At 35.5% G+C, this 15,050-nt stretch overlaps 1 protein-coding gene across 2 annotated transcripts in view; it reads left to right on the forward strand.

Moving 5' to 3' along the window:
- Positions 1-14,830, forward strand: part of Lrrtm4 (leucine rich repeat transmembrane neuronal 4) — a 903,813-nt gene extending 888,983 nt beyond the window's left edge. Inside the window, exon 3 of one of the 2 annotated variants that reach the window (XM_045153592.1) lies at positions 13,795-14,830. In XM_045153592.1, the coding sequence (XP_045009527.1) occupies positions 13,795-14,016 (222 nt within the window). In that variant the 3' untranslated portion in view covers positions 14,017-14,830. The remainder of the gene's footprint in view (positions 1-13,794) is intronic. The other variant, XM_045153593.1, reaches the window with a different exon arrangement.
- Positions 14,831-15,050: the final 220 nt, after the last annotated feature.

Here is a 15,050-nt window from a genome sequence, read left to right on the forward strand (position 1 = left end):
GTTTTATTCTTTGCATCAGAAATGTTCTAATAATCATCTGCCTTCCTCTTCTCATCACTTTCTACACACCTCTAGCATGACACATTAGCATAAATGATTTTACAGCACACAATATTCCTCACTTATGTCATCTATGGCAAGTCATAGGTCTTTTAAGGTTGTAGACAGATGTAATCATTTTATTACTTTTAACCCTCATCATAATGCTCCGTATATTCATATTTGTACAGTGAATATATCTGAGTGGGTTCTTAGGCCTCCTGTTTAGATTAAAAGCTAACAATGGGTGGGAAACAGGAGGAAGGGGTAAAGGAAGGTAGAAGCTCAACTTGCCTCTTTCAAATAAAACTAAGTTCTTTCCCACTCACTTCTCATACATTTATACTTTCTTACATATTTATTGACACATTCTATGCAGACATCAGCAAACCAATCAGGAAAGGGTTCTTACATCATGGAGCTGACACTGGGCAAAAACAGACAATAAAAGAGAAAGACATACATCATAAAGTATACTTAACATTTTGATAAATGCTATGCAAAAAATAAGCAGGGAATTGAAATAGAGGAATGGCTTATATATGTAAATTGAAATGAGATGGCATTTCAAACAAAGTGGTAAGAGAAGACCTCTCCAGAAACTTGACATTTAAACTGAGGCTCAGAAGAATAGTATAAGTCCAGTAGGAAAGGAGGAAACATGGAAAGATATCCCAGGCAATGAGTACAAAGAGAGTACAAACACCTGGGTACAGGGTAAGTCTTAGTGAAACTGAGAGGAAAAAAAATGCTTATTTTTAACTTCTGAATGAGGGAAGGGTAGAGATGTGGGAACTACTTGTCATTAATAATCCTTTAGCCTTGCCTCTTTCATAAAAACACCAACTTTTTCTTGGTCTCTGTGTTAAACACCACCATATATTCAGGGGCCAGTTAGCTGGCATGAGAGTTCTCTATGATCTTTACTCAAAGGTGAGCAGACTTTTATCTTAACAGAATATGTTTGATCCAAGTTACCTGAATGATAACTTTAGCAGTACCCCCTAGAGTTTCAAGTCTGACTGTCAACAACAAGTTGGCATAAGTACAACTCTTTGTCCAGATGCCACTGAGAGCTTTATTCTTGAGAAGATCAAGTATTCATTTGGAAATCGGAAGTTCCCAATTGCTGGGAGTTCGTATTTCTGTGCATTGCTGACCCATGTTATTCCGTCTAAAACACAGTCAAAGGTCTAGTGGTACATAGCTTTATCCTGGTGTTGGAGAGGTGGAGACAGACAGGTCACTGGAGCTCAGTGGCCATCCAGTATAACCTAAATGGTGAGCTTCAGTCCAGGAAAAGACCCTGTCTCAACAAAAGTAGGTGGGATGCCTAAACACCATCACCCAAGATTGTCCTCTTACCTACACACACACAAACCCCACACACATGTATGTGCCCTTGAATGTACACATGCACATACACAATATACATGCACAAATTAAAATTAAGAAATAAAGTATAGGCATATAGAACAAGTTCATCACATTCTATCAGTTTATAATAAGCTATATTATTAAAGTGCCTATTGTAGTTTGAATAAAAAATGCTCATATGCTTATGGGTTTCAATACTTGATACGTGGCTACTGGCACTATTTGGGAAGATAGTAAAACAATTAGGAAGTGGAGCCTTGCTGGAGGAAGTAAATCACTGGGAATGAGCCTTGAGGGTTTTTAGCCTAGGTCCACTTCCTATTTGATCCCTGCTTACTGCCTGTGGATGCAATGTGACCAACTCAGCTTTATGGTGCCATGCCTTCCTCTCCATAAAACTTTCCCACTAAACTGTAAACACTAATATAGTGCCCTAATTTGTGCTTCTATACCTCAACTTAGTCCACTGCTTTGATTAGAGACAGCTAAATGAGCTACATGGATTTTACTTTTATTAATGTTTAAAGAATAATTTAAAGATAAATCAGTATTATAAAATATGAACCTTAGATAAAACTCAAAATTCAAGGTCCATAAGTAAAGTTTTATTTAAAATAGTGCAAAGCTCTTTGCCTAACTACTTTCACACTATAAAAGCAGAGTTCAGTAGTGATAATGGTGCTGTATGAGTCACAAGCCTAATATACCACTGGCTCTTTATATAAACTGTTTTCTAACTGCTTTGATAAATAGTTGCCATGGGAATGAATGAATCAACACATAAATAAATATACTATAATAGCAAACTCACTTTTATATAATTACACCTTAATAGTATATACTCTATGGCAAAGATCCAATACTTACCACAGACACTGCTAAACATTTAATTTAAAATATGAAACAAATATGATCCATACATCACTTTACTAAGTTGTGCTAAAATACATTCAATAAGATTGAAAATTATAATTTCATTTTCTAAGTGGTCACGTTTTACTTTCATAATTACATATTCATATCAATGTTTCTTTTCATTAGAAATGGACAGCCTGGGCTGGAGAGATGGCTTAGCAGTTAAGTGCTTACCTGTGAAGCCCAAGGACCCCAGTTCGAGCCTCAATTCCCCAGGACCCATGTTAGCCAGATGCACAAGGGGTCGCACGCATCTGGAGTTTGTTTGCAGTGTCTGGAGGCCCTGGCATGCCCATTCTCTCTCTTTCTCTATCTGCCTCTTTCTCTTTCTGTTACTCTTGCTCTCAAATAAATAAATTAAAATAAAATATTTATAAAAAGAAATGGAAATTTTCTATGCATAAGACCTGTATATGTTAGCTCATTCATAAGTTCTCCTCAGGGAGATGAAATTCTGCTTTCCAAACTATGTGCCTGGAAGGAATTCATCCACCTTTCTTGCATAAGAATTTAACTTCAAGTTTACATTTGTAAAATAATTTCTGTCCATAAGTGAATAAGCAAGGCACTGTTAGATTCCAGACATCTGGGAGTTATTGACTCTATTTTCAAAACAATTGGTTATATTCTATGGTTAGTCAAGAGAGATATTCTTGCATGAAATAATCTTAAGGAAATATAAGCATTAAGAATTTAACACTAATGCATATAGAATACCATGACATCATATAGAGACTCATTTAGGCTATGCTATTCACTGGAGGAAATTGTTTGAAAATGATATGAATGCTGGCTGCTCTGTAGCTATTCTTATTTTCATTTGTTTTTCTAACTTGCTACAAATAAAACAAAGCTGTGTGTGGTGACTTGTACCTATAACTTCAGCACTCAGAAAGCTGAGGTAGAAGGATTACCATGAGTTTGAGGCAAACGTAGGCTAGAAAGTGAGTCCCAGGTAGCCTAGGTCAGAGTTTGACCCTGCCTCAACAACAACAAAAAAAAAAAAAACCCTTCAAAAACAGAAATTATTAAAACAAAAACATCTAAAATTGAATGTATCCATTGTGGGTGCTAAGTATTATTTCTGTTTGCTTGTTCTCATTTGGTTTTAATTTTTGCATGTATGGATGTGAGTCTACATAATGTTAAGTTTTGTGTTTGAGGAAAAACTTGCCTTATGTATATCATTGCCCATTATAGAAACTTACACTTATTTTCTACAGAAGTTGAATTTCATCTCAATCATCTCAAAAAAATGTGATTTTTCCATTTCATCATCTCAATCATTTATTCAATAAACTTGCATTCAAGGTTGTGCAGATTTACTTACATAATGGGTTTGGAAACAATACATTACTCTTTCTAATTCAGAGGCCAGGTCTATGAAGGGAAACCTCTAGAAATTAATATCAGTTAATTAATCCAGCTCATTAGACTAAAACTTCAATGAATGCTAAGTGCTGCTAATGTAAAACACTTCCCAGTTAATGAAGTCAAAGCTGACATCAAAGAGGGGCCAGTACCTCATTCATTAATGAAACCAACTCTCCGGACGCCACATATTACTGCATCCTGGGAGAACAGCAATGGAATGCAAGTGTATGTTCTGTTCTGATATCCTACCACTGACTTTAAGGTTTAAATCTGGACAACTATAGGTTCATAAATAGTGCATGTTTCCTGCCAAGAACACAAGAAGACAAGCAAAACAAACTCCACAAAGCAACTTTTTCAGAACAAGTTTCAAACAGTGTGAAAACTGACTATAAAGAACCAATGACTTACCATGTTCGCAATTATTCAGTTTACTTGCTGTCATTGTTGCACAGATTTTAAAATGGAACTAAAACATTCTGTTGGTTTGAATCAGATGTCTCCCATAAACTCATGTATGTGTTCTGAATGCTTGGTTCCTAACTGATGGAAATTTGGGAGGTGGTGCCTTGCCAGAAAGTATGCTGTTGGGAATGGAATTTAGGATATTATAGCCAGCTCCCCCTTGCCAGAGCTCAGCTCACTCTCCTGATGTTTTCTGCCTGCTATGGCAGAGTTGATATGATTTCCAGCCTCTGTTCATGCCATGCTTTCCCCTGCCATCCAAAAACTGCCTCTTGAGACATTAAAGCCCAAAGAAAAATTTTTCTTCTACCAGTTGCTTTGGGTAGAATATTTTATCTCAGCAACAAGAATATAACCATAACAAATGATCACTGTTATCTTTTAGGATTTTTTTTCTAAAACTCACTCTTAAATTCTTTAATCACTCTGAAGAGTTTCATCTCAAGAAGGGAGGTCTTTGTAAGTATTAAGATATCAGATAAGACAGGGTCTACTGCTTAAAGTCAGGCCTCTTTTGATTAATTAACCAGTTGAGTCTGTCCTCACTAAGAGGAAGAATAATTCTGGTGAAGACAGAGGAACAGCACAATGTATGGAGCTTTTTAAATAATCTACAACTTTCTTGAAACAAACGTTTCTAGTGCTCATTTGAGCATTGTCCTGGCTTAATTTCCTACACCAGGAATTTGAGAATGAGATGAGGCTTCTTCTTGGTACCTCCAACAATCTCCTAGAATCTCTCCATGGGCAAAAATCTGTTCAGACATTTTCTTCTTGCTCTACCTCATCACTGTCCAACATACCACAGGGAGGAGCTGGGGGAGGGGCAAGATTCATACTGAAGGCCACAAGGGAGGGATCCATCCTTCTCTCCAGGACACAGGGGAGGGAACCATTCTGCTCTCAAAGCTTTTTCCAGCAAGGATCAGCTTTTCCTAAAGCTTTAGTGAAAATAGTGATTTTTTTTTTCTTTCAATCCATTCTTCTTTCTGTCTTGCTGAGATTTCTTGACAATTTGATCCTTCCAGTAAAACAATTTTTGTTTATTTGAATAATACAATAAAGAGTTAAGAAACCAGGGCTTTGGGCTTAAGGCTTAGTAATTCAGGCACTTGGCTGCAAAGCCAATGGACTCAGGACACACCTAAGCCAGATGCACAAGGTGGCACATGTGTCTGGAGTTTGTCTGTAGTGCCTAGAGGCCTTCGTGTGTCCATTCTATCTGCCTCTTCCTCTCTCTCTCTCTCTCTCTCTCTCTCTCTCTCTCTCTCTCTCTCTCTCTCTATTTCTCTCTCTCTCTCATAAATAAAAGAATAATTTAAAGAAGAAAAGAAATCATGGCTTGAGAGATGGTTCAGCAGCTAAGGAATTTGACTGCAAAACCTAATGATCCTAGTTAGATTCCCCAGTACCCATGTGAAGCCAGAAGCACAAAGTGGGGCATGCCCCTGTAGTTCTTTGCAGCATCTAGAGGCTCTGTCCTGTCCCTTCTCTCTCTTTGCCAGGCAGGGTGGTACCCAAGACTTAAGGCTAAAGTAGGAGAATCACTGTGAATTTGAGGCCAACCTGGGACTAAAGAGTGACTATCAGGTCAGCCCTTTCTTAAAAAGAAAAGATATCAAAACCAAGCCTCTACCTCCAAGTATTATTTTTATAAACAAGAGCAGTCATTAATTTTTAAGTCAAACTACTTTCTCCAAACACTGTCTTAAAATAATGTTTCTAACAAGATTTTTTTCAAATCAAATACGTATTTTAAACAAAATGTCAAGCATCATTCTAGTTTGGAATTTGTATGTATATGTACATAGCCAGAACACACACACACACACACACACACACACACACACACACACACACACACACACACATAGCTGGTCTAGGACACATTATGTATCCCAGTTTGGCCTTGAATCTTCAGCAATCTTTCTGCTTCATCCTCCTGAATGCTTGGGATTATAGTCATTAGCCATTGATAGTTTGACCTTTCAATTAACAGAAATTAACAGAAGTTGACGTTTGTGTTATTGATGTGTACTAACTCAGAATTATTTTTATAAAAAGGTGAAGTGATAATTCATAGAAGAATGAAGTAAGCTTAATGTGTTGCAAGGTTGATTTGCATGCATCACTAATCTTGATTGGAGCATGTCAAATTTAGGGCTGTGAGAGCTAAGTGCTCAGTTCAGTGCATGAAGTTATTATGTAGTCAGTCAGGATATGAACACAACATACTAAAATTATGAAGCATGTTCAATTATCAGAACCCTGGATACATCTGTGCTCCTGAATTCACTTGTTCAAGAGATAAAGCTGCCTTTGTTCATCCTTCAGGCTAGATGTTAAATGTTTCTTGTGATACATGGCCCCAAAAACTGTCCTTTGATCTAGTTATCTTACTTGGGTAAAGTTTCTGCCAGCCTTAATCAAAACTCCTGAAAAAATAGAACCTATGATCTAAATTTATTTTCATATATTTATCTTCTACTCTTGTCACATGCTAAAATGATGAGAGCATTAAAGCCAGTTACATATTCAGTTAGAAATTACCCTTTATTATTTAATAAATTTTACTTCTAATAAAGGAAGTGTCCATCTTCATCAAATAATTTGACTTCTTTGAATTCTTCATCTGAATTAATCTGATGGTCTGAATAATCAAATAGTACCACTTAATTCTGGAAATTAAAGATTAAATGTCCTTCAGAAAATTGAAAATCAACATTTTTATGACTTCAATTGGAAGAACTCATACTAAAATGTGAACAATGTTCATGAAAAATTAATAAATAAGACTAATGATAGTCTGTGGTAATTTGAGAATGATCAGACACTTAAACTCCTTATAATTAATGCTGATACTTTTGAGAAAACTGAGTAATGATATTGTGATTTTGTACTGAAATTCAAAAGCTTTTGATGAAATATATGAAGAATCAATTTCACATTGCTCTCACATATGCTGCACAGACATAGTCATTTCTCATTTTAAATATAATTCCTTTGGATATAACATTATGAACTTAGAGTCAATTGCATGTTTTGAAGTTCTGCATATCCTTTTAGAATTTCACCCTTTCCAGTTAAGATTTAACAATATTCTCTTTCCCTGACTTCTTGTTGCATTGCAAACACTAGGAGCCCTTGTTATTCAGAAAAAAATGGCTATTTTTACCCCCTCCAGTATATTGAAAAAAGAAGCATACTTTGGGCAAAGAGTAAATGATATTTGTGGAAAATCAGAACATACACTGAGGATTCTGGACTTTCTAATGCACAAAGTAGGGTGGAAATCCTTGAATAAAGACCACATTGGGACTTCTTGTGCCCCTGTGTCTCTCTCTGAATGGAATCTCAAGAAGCCAAAACATCATAGCACTTTTCCAGGTGATAGATATGCTGCTACAGCTGGTTAAACAGAGTGAGAATGTGTTCTGTTGCCAGAGCTGGGTCAGACACTTTGAGAATGTGTCCTCTTGGTATATTTCTTCTTAAGAATCCAAGAGGAGCCATGCACGGTGGCACATGCCTTTAATCCAAGCATTTGAGAGACAGAGGTAGAATTGTGGTGAGTTTGAGGCCACCCTGAGACTACATAGTTAATTCCAGATCAGCCTGGACCAGAGTGAGACCCTACCTCAGAAAAAAAAAGAAAAAAAGAAAAAAGAAAAAATAAAAAAGAATCCAAGAGGGCTTTTATTGGCTGAAATTTATATAGGTCAATCAGGATTCACATGAAATTAAAGATAATTAATATGACTTGTAATTAGTCATAGGAATGGTTCTTCCCCTTTGTAGCCTGCCTCAGATTTAGTTATATACACTGTAGAAAAAAAAATTATATGTGATTGATGTACTTCAGAGAAGCAAATGGTAGTATTTCAGAGGAGCAACATATATATTTTCCTGTTAGGATTCATTTACTGTTTGCACCACAACAATTATCTATAAATAAAGTGTAACTTTTAGTGCAGCCAATGAGCAGCCAGGCATACTAATGAGGACATCTTTTACTAGTGTTGCTTGGCTGAGCTTTTGAGTGGAGCCCAAGAGAGAATGCATGGTACACTGGGACCCTTTGGAAAAGCTCTGAGAACACATTTACAAAAATACCATCTACATTAAGGGGAACTAAAGGATACTTTGTTTTGACTACTGGAAAGGAAATGATACACACAGGGACCCAGGTGGTTAGTGTACTGTACATTATTACTATGAAGTACAAGACCTCCATCTCTTAGCTGCCTAGAAACCACAAATTCACTTGATTACATAGTGCCCTGCAGAATAGACTGAAGGGTAAATGAACAAACATTGCAGTTATCTTTTCTTTCAAAGCATGCCAAGTCATTTTTTGTTGTATTTATTTATTCCCATTGGTAAGTTTTGAAGGAGGGACCTTTACAATGGTTTCTATCCTGCAAGAATGTGTTTCATATAGAAAACAGAAAATGACAGACACCTTTCTTTATGACAGGAAAATGATAATAAATTAGTCCAACTGTAATAGCAATACAAAATTTCTGAGTTCAAATATGATATAGCATGCCTTTAACTTCTGCAGTTACTACACATACCTTGACATTTAAATCAACTTAATTTTAAGACAAACATGATGATTTCTCAGCTATGTAATTGTTCCTTCACAAAAATATCCATTTTTCTGAATAACAAGGGCTCCTAGTGTTAAAAATTCAAGGGCTTGAAATTCTAATGTTGAATGACGAGGTACTTGTTTGCATTGTTAGATTGGCCTGGTCATACAAAATATCTTGATTCTCTGACTTTCTCTCACATACACTAATACACATTGGACTCAAGTGCTTGCTCCTTGGAAGAACAAGACAAAGGTCACAGTGATGTAAGACATTGACAAAATCACAAACCATACTTAATATTGACTTTGATATATTGAGCTAATTTTATTTATTTGGGAAAAAAGTGAATCATTATGTTAAATGAAAGTTTGTAACAGATGTTCTATGCCCAGTGAGTACTGGGTTTTTTTGTTTGTTTGTTTGTTCATTTGTTTGTTTGTTTGTTTTTTCTCTTTGGGATTGTCTCTGTAAATTTTCATGTTGTTTTCATGCTATAGCCCCTACATTTATTACTAAAAAAAGAAGGAAAAAGAAACATGGTACTTAAGGTCTACAGATTATTACTTCCACACTAGATTTCCAGAAGAAATGTTTGCTTCCATTTCTCTATTTTTTTATTCTTTCTGAGCATTAGTGACCTATAACACCCATCATGCATATCTCTGGCAGTCTGACACAGTTCACAATCCTGCAGGAGTCCCCAAAATAGAGCATGCTTACACACATTTCATGTTTGCATCTTGTGCTGATTTATAGATAGGTGTAAATTTTACAACACTTAGGAACAAAGCTATGTATTTGGAGTGTGATAGGTCATATCCAATGTTATATTTAGCATCTAGTAATTCAGTTCTGTTGCCTTATATGTCTTGATCTTACCATCAACCCTCAAATTAAAGTCTAATATCTGCAACATTTCTCTATAAATCATTGCTTTGACTTAATATTCTTTTTTGGGTTCCTAAGTTTCCTTTTTGGAAAATAAACATATATTTAAGATAGCATTAAATTAGTTGATGAGAAATTTTTACCTTAATTAATTTACTATTTGTTGTAGAATTACCTAAAGTAGTGGGTTTTCTTTTCTATAAAAGTCAAGCATCACAAAAACAAAGTGACATATATTTTAATTTAATTTTCAAATTCATTGTAAAAATAATGACTTAAGAATTAAGAGGAGGAAAATGAAATTAGAAAAATTAAACCTTAATTCAATTAATTAATTTAAATTTAATTTAAACCAATTAAACTAAAAGCAGGATGGGAACTTATCCAAGGTATTACCAATCATATAAAATAAATGGCAATCTGAATATATGTTTTGATAGAGCAATTTTTTACAGACATCTACTTATTTCCAGTTAAATAGCTCATCATAACACTGATATGTATGCATGGAAATCTGAAACAAAACACTGCTGATGTGCCCTTTCCTAACTCTATTCACTGAAATATTTTAACATTAGTTAATTTAATTATTGAATGTTTATCTGGATTCACTAATTTTATGTCATAATCCACTAATGTAATGGGTCTACAAAGATTCAGATTTGTATAAGAAATATGGTAGGAGTAGAAGTCTGCTCCCAAGAGCCTGATTTTTGGAATCAGGAGAAATTTTTGGTAACTTGTGCTTGTAGCTAAATCTGTATATACATATTTCCTGGTATGCTTCATATTTTCTAGAAAGTAAAATATTTTATGGAAAGATGAGACAAATAGAATTTCTCTCTCTGGATGAAACTAAATAAATTCATTATTTCATTTCTCCATATCGATGGCCATTTTATTTTAATTCATATATGAATTGGACTCACTTCAAAACCTCATGGCCAGAGCTGGAGAGATGGATTAGTAGTTAAGGTGTTTGCCACAAACCTAAGGACTCAGGTTCAATTATCCAGGACCCATGTAAGCCAGATGCACAAGGTGGCACATGCATCTGGAGTTCATTTGCAACCCACCCATTTATTCTCTCTCTCTCTCATTTACACTCTCAAATAAATAATAATAAAAATACTTAAAAATAAACACCTCATGGCTAGGGATGCCATAGCACTAATGAATCAAAATTATCCATCAAAGATACTATTTTAATCAAGACCTTCAAATATACAAGAAGGTAACTTTTATCTTAATAAGCATAACAACATTGAAATTAATATTTATTACTCAAATAATAAATTAATCTTAAAATTGCACACCTTGTATGAACAAGCACGCCTGCAAGCCAACATTAGCATTAGTGTTGGTAGTGTCTGAAGAGTGTATGTAGTCATGGGATAAATGGATTCTTACAAATAAGCCTTTGAAGTTAGATATGAGACTGATTAATTTCCTAGCAAAAACTTAAACCGTAAGCTTATCATGGGCAACATACCTGTATGATTATAAGCTAAAATAATTAAATTCCTGTGTTTTAACCAATAGAAAAAGACAATAGACAATATGTCAGCTATTTTGACAAGGAAGTCGTATGATGACTTGCTAACTAAATAGCTATAAGCCCAGCAACTAGGAGACAAAGTCAGATATATGACTTCAAGGCAAGCACAGACAACATAACTAGACTCAGTGAAAAACAATAAAAAACACAAAAACAAATAGAGACTTACCAACCAGATTTTGAGGGGTTTTTTTTTTCCACTTTGGTTAAATACAATGACCTGTGTTTTATTCTGACATTTTCATACATGTGCATAGACTTTGTTCTTATTTGAAATTCCTGCTACCTTCCCAAAATTAATTAATTAATTAATTAATTTAAATTTAATTTAAACCAATTAAACTAAAAGCAGGATGGGAACTTTACTCTTCTCCTTGATCGCCTTCCTCACTCAAATACTCCCTCTCCTACTTTTATGACACATACCTCAATTACCCTCTCATTTTTTTCTTTTTATACCTTCTCATTTTATTTATTATTTTACTATTATTATTATTGAGAAAGACAAAGAGCAAGAATGGGCATGCCAGGGCCTCTTATCACTGCAAATTACCTCCAGACATATGTTTCACTTTATGTATCTGGCTTCAATTGGATACTTGGAAACTGAACTCTGACCATCAGGATCTGCAAGCAAGTACCTTTAACTGCTGAACCATCTCTCCAGCCCTCCATTACCCTCTCTTAATTAAGATAATGACTAAGACCATGACAGTTTTTATATATAACAAAGGCAATTTCAGGAAGCAGCTACCACTTCCTTCTTGTGTAAGGGTGAAGAACAAACAGCAACAAAAAGAAGTTGGTATCACTAAACCATGCAAATATGGAGGAGGGACTTTGTGGTGATGAACCTCAGATTTCCCTATTGATAGAATAGGTGTTTGGTGGTATGTGAGGTGATGAGACCAATGTTCCTTATACCATAAATTTTGCCAAGACTATGAAGGGCTTCAGCTACTGTTTTGGGGAATGACTGATAACCTGAAAGGAAGAGCTAGTATTGGAAGAAATGTTTGCACCATGAACAGAGAGGAAGCCCAGTTTGGGGGAGCACTTCCTTCTCCCTCCTCTTAGCCTGGTGGTCACTGGCAAGCCTAACACAAGGACCCACTGGTGAGGGAGAAATTCAAGGTGAAGATAGGGACCAGCAGCTGAGACCAAATTGTAGAGATTGCCATCACTTAGCACACCCGGCTACACCTATGCATTTTTGTTAGTCCTGAGCCATGAGTCAACACCTTGGGATTTGGAAAGAACACAGATAAGCAATGTTCCAGCATGGGATCAAGAATTAAACAACCACTTCTTTTCTTTTCCTAACACTTTTCTTCTAAAGCAGTATAGAAAATCAGAGCTACTATTGCATTAAACAAATTTTCTGTTAAAAGATGTTCTTTTTGAATATTCTTGTTCATATTTGTTGTCATTAAACTGAAATTTAGCTTGTTACTTTGAAAACACTTCATATTATCAATATAAATATGTGTCTTTTCTATGATTATAATACTTAAAGTGACACATTATTAACAATAGAGTTTTGAATTGTAAAAAAAATGAAACAATACATATACCATGTATAATATACATGAAAAATAGAACTATATATATGTATATATATATGTGTGTGTGTGTATAGTAAGGCATACCACATAAACATATGCATAAACTTACATTTACTATCCACTTAAAACAAGTGTATATGAACTTACACATAAAATATGCACACAAAACTGACATATACATAAGCATGAATATTTTAATATACATTTAATATGAACATAAACATGAATATACACATATATAAAATGTACATGTGAGCATACATATTTGTGTAAGCAAACACATAAATGTGTGCATGAAATATGAATACATAAAATTATAATGTGCATAGACATAAACATATGAGTGCATGTATATGTATAGACATAAACATCTTCCCCATGTTTGTAGTATCTCCATTAAAATACATGGACATTCCAAATTTGATTTTAAATTCCCTGCTGATGGAATTTATGTTATTTCTTTCTATGTTTATTATTATTACTGTTATTATTATCAACCTATTTTGAATGGATATATCATGTGTTGGTACCCTCTTTTCCCTCATCCTTGCCCCATTCCATTGGGGAAGCTCTTCAGTGGGATTGTATTCCCCATGGGGTTGTGGGTTATGAGTTGTGGGAGCAGCAGTCATTTTGGGGGGAAGGGATGCCACTGGGCATGATGTCTCAAACCTGTGGATCTTACAATCTGTCTTCCTCTGCCACCTCTTCCACAAAATTTCCTGAGCCACTGTGGATGAGTTTTAAGTCTACTCCAGTGATGAGCTCTTAGGAGCCTATGTATCTCTGCTTTGGTAGGTGTTGAGTATCTTCAGGGTCTGTCTCCTACACTTGCTATGGATGGAAGGATAGAAATACTAGGAAACATCTGCATATATTGTTTTCATACAAAGTATCTGTTAATTATGCTGAACAAAAATATTGGCTTAAATGATAACAAATATCATCTTCGTAGATGACTTGAGTCACACCACAAGCATGCTTATCACCAACAATCTCTGTTTCCCTTCTGCAGATACCACACCACGTGAAGCCACTGCCATACTACAGCTATGAACAGCCAGTGATCGGGTACTGCCAGGCCCACCAGCCACTGCACATCAACAAGGCATATGACACAGTGTCCCCAGAGCAGGATGACAGCCCCAGCCTGGAGCTTGGGCGAGACCATGGCTTCATCGCTACCATAGCCCGGTCAGCAGCACCAGCCATTTATCTGGAGAGAATAACAAATTAAGTATGAAGCCAACACCTTGTACGGAGAGGAGAGTGGATGTCCAGCATCCTGCAACCAAGCAAGCTCATTGTTCCTATAAAAAAGTTTACAGCATAGATAAAATTTGAACTCATACTGCTGAAAGAGAGGGTAGATGACGCACCCATGGTACCTGGGAGAACATGGAACGTTCTTTGCTTTAAACCATAAGACAACACAAATGCTCCCAATGTAAATAGAGTGTCAAGTTCTTATAAAACTAGATTTTACCCTAGCTATCTATAGGTTTGTTTGTATATTTGACTTTTCTACAGTGCATGGGTCCTGGGCTGGGAGAACCACAGGGGTGGATGGGAAGTTGGGATAAAATAGTTTTCCTTGTAAGGTGTGTGTAAAACTCACAGACTTTACTTTCAATTGCTTTCATTTTATTTTTCACCTAAAATACTGTTGTTTATTCTTTTGGTTTATTTATTTTTTAAATTATCCTGGTCAATTGATGGTCTCTAATTCTAAACATAGATATTAAAACTTATGTGGTACCAAAAGAAAATCTGCTTTTGCACGAATCCCAATCAAGGAAAGAAGTTTGGTCACAAATTTGATGATTTGATGAAACTACTGAAATAAGAACTCAACCCACAGAGGTGAAAGCTCCAGTAAGGCATGGGTTGTAGGTGATATTCGGAGTTTTTGTTTGTTTGTTTTTCCCCTATTGGCAGCCCTCACTGTAGGAAGTTTGAGAAGACCTGTGAAGATGGGGAAAGGACAAAACCCTCACTGTGAGGAGGGTCTTAAGAACAATGTTCATGTGATGAGTGGATATAACTGCCAGCTGACAATTTCTAAATTCAAAATAATGTGTAGCATTGCTTTTGAATTCAATTAGCATTTAGCTTTTGTGTAATTTTTATCAATAAAAATGTTGAAAATAAAATAAATATATTATTTTTCAGTTGGTATACTACAGTCCACTAATGTTGAGTTCTTTACATTTGTGGAATGGTTCTGGCCCATATCATAGTATTGCAGTAAGACTCAGTTTCTACCATGCA

This window comes from Jaculus jaculus, chromosome 6, assembly GCF_020740685.1.
Source record: "Jaculus jaculus isolate mJacJac1 chromosome 6, mJacJac1.mat.Y.cur, whole genome shotgun sequence".
NCBI lineage: Eukaryota > Metazoa > Chordata > Mammalia > Rodentia > Dipodidae > Jaculus > Jaculus jaculus.